General features: G+C 38.0%; 1 protein-coding gene across 13 annotated transcripts in view; it reads right to left on the bottom strand.

Annotated features, from left to right (window-relative positions):
- Nucleotides 1–19231, bottom strand: part of LOC308495690 (ankyrin repeat domain-containing protein 26-like) — a 90998-nt gene that overhangs the window by 11298 nt on the left and 60469 nt on the right. For all 13 annotated transcript variants that reach the window (XM_081080658.1, XM_081080666.1, XM_081080664.1 and 10 more), the window contains 2 exons: nt 18735–18768; nt 16142–16214 (listed from right to left, as the gene is read on the bottom strand). In XM_081080658.1, coding sequence (XP_080936784.1) covers nt 16142–16214; nt 18735–18768 — 107 coding nt within the window. The remainder of the gene's footprint in view (nt 1–16141; nt 16215–18734; nt 18769–19231) is intronic.

The following is a 19231-nucleotide window of genomic DNA, read 5'->3' as shown; positions in this document are numbered from 1 at the left end:
GAAATACAGGTAACCAACCTGTCAGAGACAGAGTTCAGAACACTGATGATAAGAATACTGAAGGGGTTTAGTGACGACATAAAGAAGGATGGAGAAATCATAATGAACAACCAGTTAGAACTAAGGAATACAATAACTGAAATAAAGAACCCATTTGAAGGAATTACAGCAGGCTAGATGAAGCAGAGGATCGAATCAGCGACATGAAGACAAGTCAGCAGAGATCACCCACATGGAACAACAAAAAGAAAAAAGAGTAAAAAACAACGAAAATGGCTTAAGAGTCCTCTGGGATAACATCAAGTGCAACAACATGCGCATCACAGCAATACCAGAAGGTGAAGAAAGGAAGCAAGGGATCGAGAACATATTTGAAGTTATAATGTCTGAAAACTTCCCTAACCTGGTGAAGGAAACCGACGTATAACTCCAGGAAGTGCAGAGAGTTCCAACCAGGATAAACCCAAACAGGCCCACACCAAGACACATTACAGTTAACACGGTAAAGATTAAAGACAAAGACAGAATCCTAAAAGCAGCAAGAGAAAGATAGCAAGTTAAATACAAGGGAACTCCTGTAAGACTATCAAATGACTTTTCTACAGAAACATTGCAGGCCAGGAGGGAGGGGCAGGAGGTACTCAAAATGATGAAAAACAAGGGCCTACAACCTAGATTGCTTTATCCAGCAAGGCTATCATTTAAAATTGAAGGAGAGATAAAGAGCTTCCCAGAAAAGAATAAGCTAAAGGAATTTATTACCACTAAGGCAGCATCGCAGGAAATATTAAAAGGGCTTCTATAAACAGAAGAAAGATGAAAACAATCTAACTACAAATTTAAAAATGGCAATAACTATGTACCTATCAATAATCACTTTAAATGCAAACGGATTATATGCTCCAATCAAGAGACATAGGGTGGCTGAGTGGATAAGAAAGCAAGACCCTTGTATATGCTGTAGACAAGAGACTCACCTCAGATCAAAAGACACACACAGGCTGAAAGTGATGGCTTGGAGTAAGATATTTCATGCAAACAGAAATGAGAAAAAAGCTGGAGTTGCAATACTTATATCTGACAAAATAGACTTTAAACTGAAGAATATATTAAAAGACAAAGATGGGCACTATACATAGTAAAGGAATTGGTCCGACAAGAGTACATAACCCTAGTAAACATCTATGCACCCAACAGAGGAGCACCTAAATATATAAAACAGATATTTACTGACATAATGACAGAACTCAACAGTAATATTATCATAGTAGGGGACTTCAACACACCTCTGACAAGGGACAGGTATTCCAGACAGAAAATCAATATGGAAACAATGGCCTTAAATGACACATTGGACCATTTGTATTTAATCAACATTTTCAGAGAATTTCACCCCAAAGCTGCAGAATACACGTTCTTCTCAAGCGCACACGGGACATTTTCCAAGATACACCACGTGTTAGGCCAGAAAACAAGTCTTGATTAATGTAAGAAAATTGAAATCATACCAATTGTCTTCTCTGACCACAGCGCTATAAAATCAGAAATCAACTACAGGAAAAAAACTGGAAGACACACAAATTCATGGAGCATGAATAACATGTTACTAAATAATGAATGGATCAACAATGAGATCAAGGAAGAAATCAAAACATGTCTCGAGACAAATGAAAATCAAAACATGACAAACCAAATCTATGGGATGCAGCGAAAACAGTCCTAGGAGGGAAATTCACAGCATTGCAGGCCTACCTAAAGAAACCAAAAAAATCACTAATCAACAGTTTATTTTCACACTTAAGGGATCAGGACAAAGAACAGCAAAATAACCGCAAAGGGAGTACAAAGAGGGACATAATAAAGGTCAGAGCGGAAATAAATGAAATAGAAACCAGAAAAACAATAAAAAACATCAATGAATCCAAGAGTTGTTTTTTAGACAAAATAAACAAAGTCAACAAACCTTTAGCCAGACTTATCAAAAAGAGAGAGAGAGAGGACCCAAATTAATAAAATCAGAAATGAAAGAGGAGAAGTGACAACAGACACCACAGAAATACAAAAATATTTAAGAAATTACTATCAGCATCTATATGCCAACAAATTAGACAATCTGGAAGAAATAGAAAATTTTCTAGAAGCATACATCCTTCCAAGGCTAACTCAAGAAGAAATGGTGAGAGTCTTGATCAAAATGGCAGCGTGAGGTGAGCCTCTGTAAAGCTCTCCTGGAATTTACAACTAATCGGACAACAATAACTCCACAAAGGACTCCCTGCACAGCAGACAGGCAAGACGAAGAGGTCCACTACTGAATTCACCTCCAGGTGGGTGAATCGCGCGAGCGGGGGAAGAGGGAAGGGAGAAGTGCGGGACGGAGCCCCGCGGGCGCAGGACAAAGACCTAGCTCAGTGCTCCGAGCTCGCTGCATCCCGGAACTACCACAGCTGCGGGAGAGGGAAGGACTCGGACTGCTAGGGCTCGGCTTACGGCCCACAGGGCTGAGGGGGCAGCATATAGCACAGCTGAACCCAACGTTCACGGCAGACCTCGGAGAAAAGACTGAGGGAAGAAGGCTGAAAACTGTGGTTAAGCCCTCACTGCCGAGCAGAGAACAAAAGCCTTAGGCACAGAGACTAGCCGCCCCTCCCTACCCTCCCAGAGCTCGCCCCACCCCCACCTGCCCGGTGCTAGAAGCGATAAACTAGCAGTGTCAGATCACAAGGACAGGATCTTTGCTGTTCTGAGAACTGTGGACCGCAGAAACAGATTCGCAGCCCAACTAGTTACGGCAAAGGGGAGGGAGCTGTGGAAGCAGGACCGGCTGTGGTGGTGGTCGCCGCCACCACCACACACTCACCTGGGCCACCTCTCACAACTGGGCCACCTCTCACAACTCACCCCGCCCCTGGCCCCACCTATCTGGGCGGATCCCTGCAGGAGTAAACAGAACTGCTGAAACATACGGGCTCTGAATCTGGTGCAGAAAGAGCTTTGGAACTTCAAAAGCTCTCCGCACCCCCACAGGGATTTGACACCCTATGACCCAGGTGAACTGTTAACAGAGGAGAGGCCCGTCTCCCAGGGAATCCCCCCATTGTGTGAGAAGCTGGAAAACTGCAGAGAAAGTATAGCACTACTGTGTCAGAGAGACCTCTTCCTATCAACCTGTTGAAGAAGCCACTCCTGTAGATGTCTAGAAAGAGAAATAATAAATCAGTAATTGCCATGAATAACCAAGGCAACAAGACAGCTCAAAAAGAAAGTGAAAAGTCTCCAGAAAAAGAACTTAGAGATATGGAAATATGTGACTTAAATGATAGAGAATTCAAGATTGCAGTTCTGAAAACCCTCAAAGAGATGCAAGAAAACACAGAAAGGCAATTTAATGAACTCAGAAACGCAATCAAAGAACAACATGAGCATTTTACGAAAGAGATTGAAATTTTAAAAAAGAATCAAATGGAATTTCTGGAGATTAAGAACTCAATAGAAGAAATTAAGAATGAAATAACCAGCTTAGGTAGTAGAGTTGACCAGATGGAAGAAAGAATCAGTGACATCGAAGATAGAAACCTGGAAATTACACAGATGGAAGAAGAAAGAGACTTGAGACTTAAAAGAAATGAAAGAACTCTACAAGAACTTTCTGACTCCATCAGAAAGAGCAATATAAGAATAATGGGCATACCAGAAGGAGAAGAAAGAGAGAAGGGAACAGAGAATATACTCAAAGAAATTGTCAATGAGCACTTCCCAAATTTGTGGACAGAACTGGATCCTCGAATCCAAGAAGCAAATAGAACACCTAATTACCTCAATACCAACAGGCCTTCTCCAAGACACATTGTATTCAAGCTGTCTAAAATTAACTCCAAAGAAAGAATCCTCAAGGCAGCCAGGGAAAAGAAGACGGTAACCTACAAAGGAAAGCCCATTAGATTATCATCCGATTTTTCAGCAGAAACTCTACAAGCCAGGAGGGAGTGGAACCAAATATTCAAACTACTGAAAGAGAGAAATCATGAGCCAAGAATAATATATCCAGCAAAGATATCCTTTAGATATGAAGGAGGAATAAAGACCTTTCCAGACATACAGAAGCTGAGGGAATTTTCTAATACAAGACCTGCACTACAAGAAATACTAAAGGAGGCTATTAGACCACCATCAACAGGGACAATTTGTGGCAACCGAAACATAAAAAGGGGGAGCGTAAAGGCCTGAACCGGAATATGGGAATGGAGAAAGTAAGCGTGCTGAAGAAAATGGAATACTCTAAATATCAAACTTTCTTTTACATAATCTTAAGGGTAACCACTCAAAAAAAATCCAGAACTGAAATATATACTGTAATAAAAGAAGAAACAGAGGGAAACATCATAGAATACCACCACACAGAAATAATAGACAACAACAAAAAGGCAAAGAAACAATGGAGACACAGCCTTACCAGAAAACTAAAGACAGAATGACAGGAAATCCTCACATATCAATAATCACCCTAAATGTAAATGGACTGAACTCACCAATAAAGAGACACAGAGTAGCAGATTGGATCAAAAAACTAAACCCAACCATATGCTGTCTCCAAGAGACACATCTCAGCTACAAGGACAAGCATAGACTCAAAGTGAAAGGGTGGAAATTGGCACTCCAAGCAAATGGTACCCAGAGAAAATCAGGTGTAGCCATAATGATATCAGATGAAACAGACTTCAGGGTGAAAAAGATAACAAGAGACAAAGATGGACATTTCATAATGGTAAAGGGGACTATACAACAAGAAGACATAACAGTCATCAATATTTATGCCCCCAATCAGGGAGCACCAAAATACACCAAGCAACTACTAACAGAACTAAAGGGAGAAATTGACCAAAACACAATTATACTAGGGGACTTAAATACATCATTGACAGCTATGGATAGATCATCCAAACAGAAAATAAATAACGAAATTGCAGCCCTAAATGACACATTAAATGAAATGGACATCATTGACATATATAGAGCACTTCATCCTAAAACATCAGACTATACATTCTTTTCGAGTGTACATGGAACATTCTCAAGGATAGACCATATATTGGGACATAAAAGCAGCCTCAGCAAATTTAAGAAGATTGAAATCATACCAAGCATATTCTCTGATCACAAGGCTTTGAAATTGGATATCAACTGCGATGAGAAAGCAAAAAGAAACACAAATACATGGAGATTAAACAACATACTTTTAAAGAACGACTGGGTCAAAGAAGAAATTAGAGGAGAGATCAAAAGATACATAGAAACAAATGACAATGAAAATACATCCTACCAAAATTTTTGGGATGCGGCGAAAGCAGTTATAAGAGGGAAATTTATATCATTACAGGCCTATCGCAAGAAACAAGAAAAATCCCAAATAAACAACCTCATGTTACACCTCAAAGAACTAGAAAAAGAAGAACAAGTGAAACCCAAAGTCAGCAGAAGAAAGGAAATAACAAAAATCAGAGCAGAGCTAAATGAAATAGAGAACAAAAAGACAATAGAAAAAATTAATGTGACAAAGAGCTGGTTCTTTGAAAACATTAATAAAATCGAGAAACCCTTGGCTAGACTCACTAAGATAAAAAGAGAGAAGACACTAATTAACAAAATCAGAAATGAGAAAGGGGAAGTTATCACGGACACCACAGAAATACAAAGGATCATCCAAGAATACTATGAAGGACTATATGCCACCAAATTTAATAACCTAGAAGAAATGGACAAGTTCTTAGAAACAAATAGCCTTCCAAGGCTGAACCGTGAAGAACTGGAAAACCTAAACAGACCGATCACCAGTAAAGACATTGAATCAGTCATCCAAAACCTTCTGAAAAGCAAAAGTCCAGGACCAGATGGCTTCACTAGTGAATTCTACCAAACCTTCAAAGAGGATCTAATACCAATCCTGCTCAAACTCTTCCAAAAAATTGAAGAAGAGTCAGTACTCCCTAACTCATTTTATGAGGCCAACATTACCCTGATACCAAAACCTGGTAAGGACAACACAAAAAAAGAAAACTACAGACCTATATCTCTGATGAATACTGATGCAAAAATCCTAAACAAAATTTTAGCAAATCGAATACAATAATGCATTAAAAAGATTATTCATCATGACCAAGTGGGGTTCATCCCCGGGGCACAAGGATGGTTCAACATCCGCAAATCCATCAATGTGATACATCACATAAACAAAATAAAGGACAAAAATCATATGATTCCATCAATTGATGCAGAAAAAGCATTTGACAAGATACAACATCCATTTATGATTAAAACACTTAATAAAATAGGTATAGAAGGAAAATACCTCAACATAATAAAGGCAATCTATGACAAGCCTTCAGCTAATCTCATAATTAATGGTGAAAAACTGAAGCCCTTTGCTCTACATTCAGGAACACGACAGGGCTGTCCCCTGTCACCTCTGCTTTTCAACATAGTGTTGGAAGTCCTTGCCAGAGCTATCAGGCAAGAGAAAGAAATAAAAGGCATCCAAATTGGGAATGAAGAAGTTAAAATATCACTCTTTGCAGATGATATGATGCTATATATAGAAAACCCTAAAGACTCCACCAAAAAGCTGTTAGAAACAATCAATGAATACAGTAAAGTTGCTGGCTACAAAATCAACGTACAAAAGTCCATTGCATTCCTATATACTAACAATGAACTCTCAGAAAAAGAAATACAAAAAACAATTCCCTTTGCAATTGCAGCAAAAAGAATAAAATACCTAGGAATAAATTTAACCAAGGATGTGAAGGATTTATATGCTGAAAACTATAAGACATTTTTGAAAGAAATTGAAGATGACACAAAGAAATGGAAGGACATTCCGTGCTCATGGCTTGGAAGAATCAACATAGTTAAAATGGCCATATTACCCAAAGCAATATACAGATTTAATGCAATCCCCATCAAAATCCCAATGGCATTTTTTAAAGAAATAGAACAAAAAATCATCAGATTTGTTTGGAACCACAAAAGACCCCGAATAGCCAAAGCAATCTTAAGAAAAAAGAACAGTGCTGGAGGTATCACACTGCCTGACTTTAGCTTGTACTACAGGGCTACGATAATCAAAACAGCATGGTATTGGCGGAAAAACAGACACATAGACCAATGGAATAGAATTGAGAACCCAGAAATAAAACCACATAAATATGGACAGATAATTTTTGACAAAGAAGCTAAAAACATACAATGGAGAAAAGACAGCCTCTTCAATAAATGGTGCTGGGAGAATTGGATAGCCACGTGCAAAAAAATGAAACTGGACTGTTATCTGTCACCATGTACCAAAATTATTTCAAAATGGATCAAAGACTTAAGCATAAGACCTGACACAATAAACTGCATAGAAGAAAACATAGGTACTAAACTTATGGACCTTGGGTTCAAAGAGCATTTTATGAATTTGACTCCAAAGGCAATGGAAGTAAAAGATAAAATAAACAAATGGGACTATATGAAACTTAAAAGTTTCTGCACAGCAAAAGAAACCATCGACAAAATAAAGAGGCTACCGACTGAATGGGAGAAGATTTTTGCAAATAGTTCCTCCGATAAGGGTCTAATATCCAAAATATACAAGGAACTCATGAAACTCAACAACAAAAAAACGAACAACCCAATTGAAAAATGGGCAGAGGACCTAAAGAGACATTTCTCTAAAGAGGACTTAGAAATGGCAAATAGACATATGAAAAAATGCTCAATATCACTAATCATCAGAGAAATGCAAATAAAAACCACAATGAGATATCACCTCACCCCAGTCAGAATGGCTATCATCAACAAGACAAATAGCAACAAGTGTTGGAGAGGCTGTGGAGAAAAAGGAACCCTCATACACTGTTGGTGGGAATGCAGACTGGTGCAGCCGCTATGGAAGGCAGTGTGGAGGTTCCTCAAGAAATTACGAATAGAATTACCATATGACCCAGCAATCGCTCTCCTGGGTATCTACCCCAAAAATATAAAAGCATTTCTCTATAGAGACACATGTACTCCAATGTTCATTGCAGCTTTGTTTACAGTGGCCAAGACATGAAAACAACCAAAATGTCCTTCGATAGATGAATGGATAAAGAAGTTGTGGTATATATACACAATGGAATACTATTCAGCGTTAAGGAAAGATGATATAGGAACATTTCTGACAACATGGATGGATCTTGAGAACATAATGCTAAGCGAAATAAGTCAGACAGAAAAAGCAGAGAACCCTATGATTTCACTGATATGTGGTATATAAACCAAAAACAAGACAAACAAATGAGAAACAAGAACTCATAGACACAGACATATTTTAGTGGTTACCAGAGGGTAAGGGGGGTGGGGGGAGGGAGATGAGGGTAAGGGGGATCAAATATATGGTGATGGAAGGAGAGCTGACTCTGGGTGGTGAACACACAATGGGATTTGTTGATGGTGTAATACGGAATTGTACACCTGAAATTATGTAATTTCATTAACAATTGTCACCCCAATAAATAAATTAAAAAAAAAAAAGAAGAAGAAATGGTAAACCTGAATAGACTGATTACCACCAGGGAAGTTGAATCAGTAATCAACAAGTTCCCAACAAACAAAAGTGCTGGACCAGATGGCTTTACAGGTGAATTTTACAAAACATTCAAAAAAGAATTATCACCTATTCTCCTCAAGCTATTCCAAAAAATTCAGAAGGAGGGAAGGCTCCCAAAACCTTTTTACGAGGCCACTATCACTCTGATCCCCAAATCAGACAAAGACACTACAAAAAACAAACAAACAAACAAAAAACTATAGGCCTGTATCTCTAAAGAACATAGATGCAAAAACCCTCCACAAAATATTACTGAACAGGATTATGCAATACATTAAAAAAATCATACACTATGATCAAGGGGGATTCATTCCTGGTATGCAAGGGTGGTTCAACATCCGCAAATCAATTAACGTGATACACCACATTAACAAAATAAAAAATAAAAATCATATGATCATATCAATTAGATGCAGAAAAAGCATTTGACAAAATCCAGCAGCCATTTATGATAAAAACTCTTAAGAAAATGGGAATAGAGAGACCATATCTCAACATAATAGAGACCATATATGATAAACCCACAGCTAACATCACACTCAATGGGGAAAAGCTAAAATATTCCCCTTAAGATCAGGAACAAGGCAAGGTTTCCCACTTTCTCCACTTCTATTCAACATAGTGCTGGAAGTCCTAGCCACAGCAATCAGACAAGAAAAATAAATAAAAGGCATCCAAATTGGTAAGGAGGAAGTAAAATTGTTATTATATGCAGATGACATGATACTATATAGAGAGAACCCTAAAGACTCCACCAAAAAACCATTAGAACTGATCAATGTATTTAGTAAAGTAGCAGGATACAAAATTAATATTCAGAAATCAGTTGCATGTGTATATACCAATAATAAAATATCAGGAGAAATTAAGAAAAGAATCCCATTTACAATTGCTCCAAAGACTATAAAATACCTGGGAATAAATTTAATGAAAGAAGTAAAACATCTATACTCAGAAAATTATAAGACACTGAAGAAAGAAATTAAAGAGGATACAAATAGATGGAAGCACATACTATGCTCATGGATAAGAAGAATTAATAGAGTGAAAATGTCCATACTGCCTAAGGCAACATACGAATTCAACGCAATTTCCATCATATTACCAAGGATGGTTTTCACAGGAATAGAACGTATAATCCTGAAATTTATATGGAACCATAAAAGATCCTGGTTGGCCTCGGCAATCTTGAGAAATAGGAATAAAGTGGGAGGTATAACGATACCTGACATCAAATTATACTACAAGGCTACAGTAATCAAACACCACGATACTGGTATAAAAACAGATACATTGATCAATGGAACACAATAGAGAGCCCAGCAATAAATCCATGCCTATATTGTCATTCAATCTATGACAATGGAAGCAAGAATTTATGGTGGGGTAAAGACAGTCTATTCAATAAATGGTGTTGGCGAACCTGGACAGACACATGCAAAAGAATGAAGCTGGACCACTTCCTTACACGATATACAAGAATAAATTCAAAATGCATTAAAGACATAAGTGTAAGATCTGAAACCATAAAATTTCTAGAAGAAAATATAGGAAGAAACTTTAAAGACATTACCTGGAGTAAGATTTTTACTGATACATCCTCTCAGCCAAGAGAAGTAAGAGAAAAAATAATCATGTGGGATCACATCAAACTAAAAAGTTTTTTTCACAGCAAAGGAAACCATCAATAAAACAAAAAGGGATCCTACTGAATGGGAAAAGATATTTGCCAATGATATATCTGATAAGGGATTAATATCACAAATCTATAAAAAACTTACTCAACTCAACTCCAAAAAAACAAACAACCCAATTAAAAAATGGGCAGAGGACTTGAGGAGACATTTTTCTAAAAAGGACATACAGAAGGCAAGAAGACATATGAAGAAATGCTCAACCTCACTAACCATCAGAGAAATGCAAATCAAAACCACAATGAGATACCACCTCACCCCAGTCAAAATGGCTATTATCAATAAATCAACAAACAACAAATGCTGGCGGGGATGTGGAGAAAGGGGAACGCTAGTGCACTGTTGGTGGGATTGCAGATCAGTGCAGCCACTATGGAAAACAGTATGGAGGTATCTCAGGAATCTGAAAATGGAACTACCCTATGATCCAGTAATTCCACTCCTAGGCATCTACCCGGAGAAATCCAAAGCTCCAATTCAAAAATCTGTATGCACTTCTATGTTTATTGCAGCACTTTACACAATAGCCAAGATATGGAAACAACCGAAATGCCCATCGGTCGATGACTGGATTAAGAAGCTGTGGTACATTTATACAATGGAGTACTACGCAGCCATAAAGAAAAAAGAAATCTTATCATTTGCAACAACATGGATGGATCTAGAGAACATTATGTTAAGTGAAATAAGTCAGAAAGAGAAAGACAAGTACCATATGATCTCACTTATATGCGGAATCTAAAGAAAAGAATATGTGTATGAACTAATCAGAAACAGTTTTGGGGACACAAAAAACCGAGAGTTGTTACATGGGCGGGGGGGAGGGGGTTGGGGATGGGGGGAAGGGTGAAGGGATTGGGGGGCGGCTGGTGACCACAGGATGGCCTCAGGGTTTTTTGAGAATTACTTTGGGGAACTTATTCAATAGTGTTTGGGGATTTTGTTGGGTGTCCGATGGACATGTGTCCTGTTTGGGAGACCACCTCAGGGATGCTGTGGATGCCTGGTCATGGCATTGTACACCAGAGGCTGGACATTAATGAATGCCAACTATAATTTTAGGTGTATAATGTGATGGATCAGTGTGAGGTCGGGGGGGTGGTGGCTGGGGGGAGGGGGGTTCACGGTGTGAGGGATGTAAAAATAAAATAAAATAAAATAAAATAAAACTATAAAAAATAAAAAAATGATAATAAAAAAAAGGGATCCTACTGAATGGAGAAGATATTTGCCAATGATATATCTGATAAGGGGTTAAAATCCCATATTTATAAAAAATCTCAGTCAACTGAACTCCAAAATAACAAACAACCCAGTTAAAAAATGTGTAGAGGACATGGAGAGTAATTTTTTTAAAAAGGACATACAGATGGGAAACAGACATATGAAAAATGCTCAACTTCACTAATCATTAGAGAAATGCAAATAAAAACCGCAATGAGATACAACCTCACCCAAGTCAAAATGGCTTTCATCAACAAATCAACAAACAACAAGTGTTGGCCTGGATGTGGAGAAAAGGGAACGCTTGTGCACTGTTGGTGGGATTGCAGATTGGTGCAGCCACTATGGAAAACAGTATGGAGGTATCTCAAAAATCTGAGAATGGAACTACCCTATGACCCAGCAATTCCACTCCTAGGTATCTATCCGGAGAAATCCAAAACTCTAATTCAAAAAAATTTATACACCACTATCTTTATTGCAGCACTATACACAATAGCCAAAACATGGAAACAATCGAAATGCCCATTGGTAAACGATTGGATTAAGAAACTGGTACAGTTATACAATGGAGTATTTCTCAGCCATGAAGAAGAATGAAATCTTACCATGCAACAATATGGATGGACCTAGAGAACATTATATTAAGTGAAATAAGTCAGACAGAGAAAGACAAATACCATATGATCTCATATGGGGAATCTAAAGAAAATAATAAATGAATGAACTAATCAGAAACAGTCTCAAAGACACAGAGGAAAAACTGAGGGTTGCTAGATGAGGGGGTGGGGATTAGGGGGAAAGTGAGGGGATCAGAATGAACAGTTGGTAACCACAAGAGTGCCACGGGGATACGAGAGTCAATTTGGGGAATGTAATCAATAATTTCGTAAAGATTTTGTAGGGTATCCAATGGATACTTGTCTCATTAGGGAGACCACCTCAGGGATGATGTAGATGGCTGATCACTGCACTGTACATCTGAAGCTGAATAATGAATGTCAAGTACAATTTACATATACATATAATACATATACATATTTTATATAAAAAATATATATACATACTATATATATATCTTATATAAATATATATATTACATATATATTACATATAGTTACAAGAAGTGGAGTACAGCATTAAGAATAGAGACAGTGGAAATGTAATGGCTGTGTGAGATGTCAGAGAGGCAGTGGAGGGGAGAGGGGGTTATGACTGTGTGAGGGATATAAATGATACATGTCTAGCTATTACATTGTTTTGTGCACCTGAAACAAATAAAAGAATGTGAAAAACCAAAAAAACAGTAAACTGGAAAGGGAACAATGAAAAGCTTCAAAAAAAATAAAAAAACAAAAACTATCTTACAGAAGAAAAAAAGATACATAGAAACAAAGGAAAATGAAAATACATCCTACCAAAATTTTGCGGATGCAGCGAAAGCAGTTTTAAGAGGGAAATTTATATCATTACAGGCCTATCTCAAGAAATAAGAAAAATCCCAAATAGATAACTTCATCTTTACATCTTATGGAGCTAGAAAAAGAAGAACAAATGAAACTGAATGTCAGCAGCAGAAAGAAAACAATAAAAATCAGAGCAGAACTAAATGAAACAGAGAACAAAAAGAGAATAGAAAAAATTAATGTGACAAAGAGCTGGTTCTTTGAAAAGATTAATACAATTGACAAACCCTTGGTAGACTCAGTAAGATAAAGAAAGACTAATAAAATGAGAAATGAGAAGGGAAGTTATCACGGACGCCACCGAAACACAAAGCATCATCCAGGAATACTATGAGGGGCTACATGCCACCAAATTCAATAACCTAGAAGAAATGGACAGGTCCTTGGAAACATATAGCCTTCCTAGGCTGAATCATAAAGAACTGGAAAATCTAAATAGATCGATCACCACTGAGGAAATTGAATCAGTCATTCAAAACCTTCCCAGAAGCAAAAGTCCAGGACCCGATGGCTTCACTAGTGAATTCCACCAAATCTACAAAGAGGATATAATACCTGTCCTACTCAAACTCTTCCAAAAAATTGAAGAAGAGACAATACTCCCTAAATCATTTTATGAGGCCAACATTACCGATACCAAAACCTGGTAAGGATAACACAAAAAAAGAAAACTACAGACTATTATCTCTGATGAATGCAGATGCAAAAATCCTAAGAAAAATGCTAACAAATCGAATGCAACAATATGCTAAAAAGATTATTCATCATGACCAAGCAGATTCATCCCAGGTGCACAAGGATGGTTCAACATTCAGAAATCCATCAATGTGATTCATCCCATAAACAAAATAAAGGACAAAAATCATATAATTATATCAATTGATGCAGAAAAAGCATTTGACAAGATACAACATCCATTTATGATTGGATCACTTAATAAAATAGGTATAGAAGTAAAATACTTGAACATAATAAAGGCCATATATGACAAACCCTCAGCTAATCTCATAATTCATGATGAAAAACTGAAGCTCTTTTCTCTACGTTCAGGAACACCGCAGGGCTGTCCCCTATCACCTCTGCTTTTAAGGATAGTGTTGGAAGTCCTCGCCAGAGCAATCAGGCAAGACAAATAAGTAAAAGGCATCCAAATTGGGAATGAAGAAATTAAATTGTCACTCTTTGCAGATGACATGATGCTATATATAGAAAACCCTAAAACTCCACCAAAAAGCCATTGAAAACAATCAACTAATACAGTAAAGTTGCTGGCTACAAAATCAATGTACAAAAGTCCATTGTATTCCTATATACTAACAATGAAATCTCAGAAAAAGAAAGCAAAAGAACAATTCCTTTTGCAATTGCAAGAAAAAGTATAAAACACCTAGGATTAAACTTAACCAAGGATGTGAAGGATTTATATGCTGAAAACTATAAGACATTTTTAAAAGAAATTGAAGAAGACACAAAGAAATGGATAGACATTCCATGCTCATGGATTGGAACAATCTACATAGTTAAAATGCCCGTATTACCAAAACAATATACAGATTTAATGCAATCTCCATCAAAATCCCAATAGCACATTTTAAAAAATAGAACAAAAAAATCATCAGATTTGTATCGAACCACAAAAGACATCAACAGCCAAAGGAATCCTAAGCAAAAAGAACAATGCTGGAGGTATCAAACTCCCTGACTTTAGCTTGTACTAAAGGGCAATAATAATCAAAACAACATGGTATGGGCAGAAAAACAGACACATAGACCAATGGAATAGAATTGAGATCCCAGAAATAAACCCACATAAATATGGACAGACAATTTTTGACAAAGAAGCAAAAAGCATACAATGGAGAAAAGACAGCTCCTTCGATAAATGGTGCTGGTAGAATTGGAAAACCACATGCAAAAGAATAAAACAGGGCTGAAATCTGTCACCGTGTACCAAAATTAATTCAAAATGGATCAAAGACTTAAGCATAAGACCTGACACAATAAACTGCATTGAAGAAAACATAGTTACTAAACTTATGGACCTTGGGTTCAAAGAGCATTTTATGAATTTTATGACTCCAAAGGCAATGGAAGTAAAAGCTCAAATAAATGAATGGGACTATATGAAACTTAAAAGCTTCTGCACAGCAAAAGAAACCATCGATAAAATAAAGAGGCAACCAACTGAATGGGTGAAAAAGTTTGCAAACAGTGCCTCCGATAAGGGGCTAATATCCAAAATATACAAGGAACTCATGAAACTCAACACAAAAAACCAAACAAACAACCCGATTGAAAAATGGGCAGAGGACCTGAAGAGACATTTCTCCAAAGAGGACATACAAATGGCAAATAGACATATGAAAAAAAGCTCCACATCACTAATCATCAGAGAAATGCAAATAAAAACCACAATGAGATATCACCTCACCCCATTCAGAATGGCTATCATCAACAAGACAAATAGTAACAAGTGTTGGAGAGGCTGTGGAGAAAAAGGAACCCTCATACACTGTTGGGGGGAATGCTGGCTGGTGCAGCCGCTATGGAAGGCAGTGTGGAGGTTCCTCAAGAAATTACAAATAGAATTACCACATGACCCAGCAATCTCTCTCCTGGGTATCTACTCAAATAATCTGAAAACTTTTAATCATAAAGACAAGTGTGCTCCAGTGTTCATTGCAGCTTTACTTACGGTGGGTAAGACAACGGAAACAACCAAAACGTCCTTCGATAGATGAACGGATAAAGAAGTTGTGGTACATATAAATAATGGAATAGTATTCGGTGGTAAGTAAAGATGAAATAAAACTATTGCTAAATGGGGTCTAATGGGGTGATGGAAAGAGAACTGACTGGCTGGTGACCACACAATGTGAGATATAGATAATATATTACAGAATTGTACACCTGAAATCCATGTCACTTTATTAACAATTGCACCCCAATAAACTTTAATTTAAAGGAAAAAAACCCTCAAGTGGTGATATTTTATAAAATGGTTCACAGTGACAAATTTTCCATTACAAACATAAAACAATGATAGGGGGAACACTATTAAATTTTACAAGTGCTACACAAAACTAAATTCTGAGTAAAAAAGTTAATTTCACACAGGAGCCTTTTACCTTGGTACCAACATCCAAGAGTCCATCGTCTGATAGAGCCCGTGAATCATTCCTGCCAGGTTTCCAGGAAAGACTTTAGGGTAAAAATACACAACAAAAACAGTGAGTGCATTCCTTTACAAAAACAACAACAACAAAAGGAGTAAAATTCAGCTATCTGCATAGGAAATGAAGTTTCTTGATATGATTAAAATTTAGACGATGTTCTAGAAAAGCTATCAGTTATCTATTGCTGCCTCCACCACTCCCAACTCGTGCAATATTTAATGAAGATACACTCCAGGTTTCCATTACAAAGAACGACAGCAAACATGTTGGCAACACCTGAGAGTACCTTGTTTTCACCAAAAGTCCCCAGGGCTGAATTGAAAACGCAATTAATAGCTGACAAGAGGAACCTGAACTGGGACAAAAGCAATGACCTAAATCAAGGTAGAACGATACACTGAGCCTTCTCCACGGTCTGTCCCTGGTTCAAAGATTAATCTGTGTGGGTCACAAACGGCAGTCTTGCTTCTTTAACATAGAAAGCAGTTACTAAACTCACCCCATTCCTTGCTTTCACTCAAAAACACTACAGTGAGGTCCCTGAAATGCATGAAATGTTTGCAACTTACATGTACAAAAGTCAAAGAACAAATATGTACGTTGTTAGCCTCCCCACTCCCAGATCACTTGTCCGCACAGCTTCCTGGCAATCTCCAACCTTGAAAACTTCAGCCTACGAAGGCATAGACTCCTGAAACAAGGTTGGGCTCAAATGACCCACAGTAGGAGTTCTCTATGTCGCTGTTCCTGGAAAACAAGCTAAATGGAGCCTCAGTCATCCACTCCCAACACAGGCATGTTACCACCTACCCAACTCCATTACTGTTTTCACAATCAGTCCTCCCTCTGCCCAACCCTCCATCTCCATGGGAAGGACATCAGCGCGTTGGGCAAAGAGGTGGAGGTGACGAGACACCGGCCGTGGGCCATAGATCTATGTAGTTCAGCAATCTCCAGTGCCTTTGGACTCGAGGGGACCCCCTCTGTAATTTCGGGTGCAGGTGGATGATACCACATTCCTACTTGCTATAAAGAGAATGTTTCCACAGTCTCAAAGGTTTAATATGTTTTCATACAACCTTAAATTTTGCTGGTTCCTCCAATTCAACAAACGAAAAAGCACCAACCTGTTCAGACGCCCTTGAACCCATTACTTTAATCTGCTTCTTTAGACAACTACCAACATCCGGTGTCCTTCTTGTTTGTAATTTCTCTTTACCTTGTCATACCCTACTATTCTGATCTCTTTTCCCTTATCTGATCTCTGATCTCTATTCTAAAAGCCTTATTCCTATTCCAACCCAGTGTTGGTCCTATTGAGACTTGGATTCCCCTGCTAATTCCATTCTTATCCTCTTCCACTGCATTCACTAGACCTTTCCATAATTAAACCCTCACCCAAAGGATGATAAAGAAGGAAGTGTACTGGGCTTAGAAACCTACACTTAATCTCATTTCATCACTCACTGTACTCAAATAAGTCACTTTAATCTCTTGGGGCTCAAACTCCTCATGTGATCAACCACTTGACCAAAACATTAATGGCAGCATGAAGTACTAGGGGGTGTTTTAAATAATTAATTGATAACATTCCTTTAACACCTGGAATTCTATGTACTTTTGATTCTGTCAAGAAAAATGGAGAACACTTAGCTGGCAGAAGTGGAAAAAAATAACACAACAACGGCAACAATAATACCCCGAGAATGCAGAGAAAAAGGGGAAAAAAATCAAGAAAACTCATGGAAGAGGGAAGAAAGACTCTGGAAAAAGAGAAAAAACTTCCTACAACAAGGGAAAGGTATTAGCCAGAAGGGAAACACAGGCTGGGAAGTCAGTCAGTAGAGGAATCAATTAGAAATATCATCTCAATTTGTGCTGCATTAACACAACATGGTCTATACATAGATGATCTTCACTTACAGAACAACGATTCATCCCAAGAAGTGTACGTCGCATTATCCCTGAAAACATTTATCTGATTAGGTCTTGCTTATGTACAACCTGTGGTTCTGTGGCCACAGTGAACTGAGATCTGCCCTAAACACTGATGGTGAAAACAAGGTTCTCGTGACTGCTGCAACTGTCAAGTACATTCAGACAAGAGCTTGGGCTAACTGGGCTTGGTAGGAAACTTCTAAATCAGCACTAAGGCATCACTAAACGGGACTCTCTGAGGCCACCTGACGTGCACCTGAATCTTGAATCCAGACCTGTCCAGGCACTTCTCAGTACAGGCTGAGGGACAAGAGAACGGACTTGGGAAGCCAAGCAGGCTGAAGGACACATCACAGGTCAGCCTCTTGGTAACAATGGAACCAGGGGTCAGTTAATCCACCTCCCGGAACCACACTCGTCTAATGAATAAAAACTAGGCCGAACAGCACAGCTACTTTGCGAATCTACTGTGCCGACGACCTGGGATAACGAATGGTAGGCACATAGTATAGGGTCTAGGCCAGAGCAGAACACTCATTAAAGCTTACTGGCTTCTCTCGGCAGTTTCTTAGTTAACATGCAATTTTAGAAATCCATAAAATCCTACCTGCTTGCAGGGTCGCATTTAGGACACTCATCCACTGTTAAAGAAAAAATTTACATACATTGTAAATACACAATAGAAAAACACAGAACTTTCAAAGCGTCCGATTCAAGTGATGTAAAAATGTTTCTTTGGGAACACCCCTGAAGACTATAGTAGAGTGAATGTTACTGATACAACTGGTGGGCAATTAATACATGAAGAACTTTTACTTCCTCTGCTGTATGTCTCTCTGTGTGTGTGTGTGTGTGTGTGTGTATGTATACACACATATATATATTAATATATATTCATACACATACACATATGCACATATATATATATATATACATATATACGTATGTACCTATCTATATATGTGTGTATGTATGCATATATACTCCCCAGTGTACGCTAAATACTAGTCTAAATGGAATCACACTTTCTCCTTATTCCCTTTCTTATTTCCTTATGTTACTCTGATTGAGGAAGAATGCCAATGTCCTGCTAAAAGTTATTCT

Source organism: Rhinolophus hipposideros (assembly GCF_964194185.1).
Source record: "Rhinolophus hipposideros genome assembly, contig: HAP1_SCAFFOLD_140, whole genome shotgun sequence".
NCBI lineage: Eukaryota > Metazoa > Chordata > Mammalia > Chiroptera > Rhinolophidae > Rhinolophus > Rhinolophus hipposideros.
The sequence above is the reverse complement of the archived record's forward strand: the minus strand, read 5'-3'. Positions and strand labels throughout refer to the sequence as shown.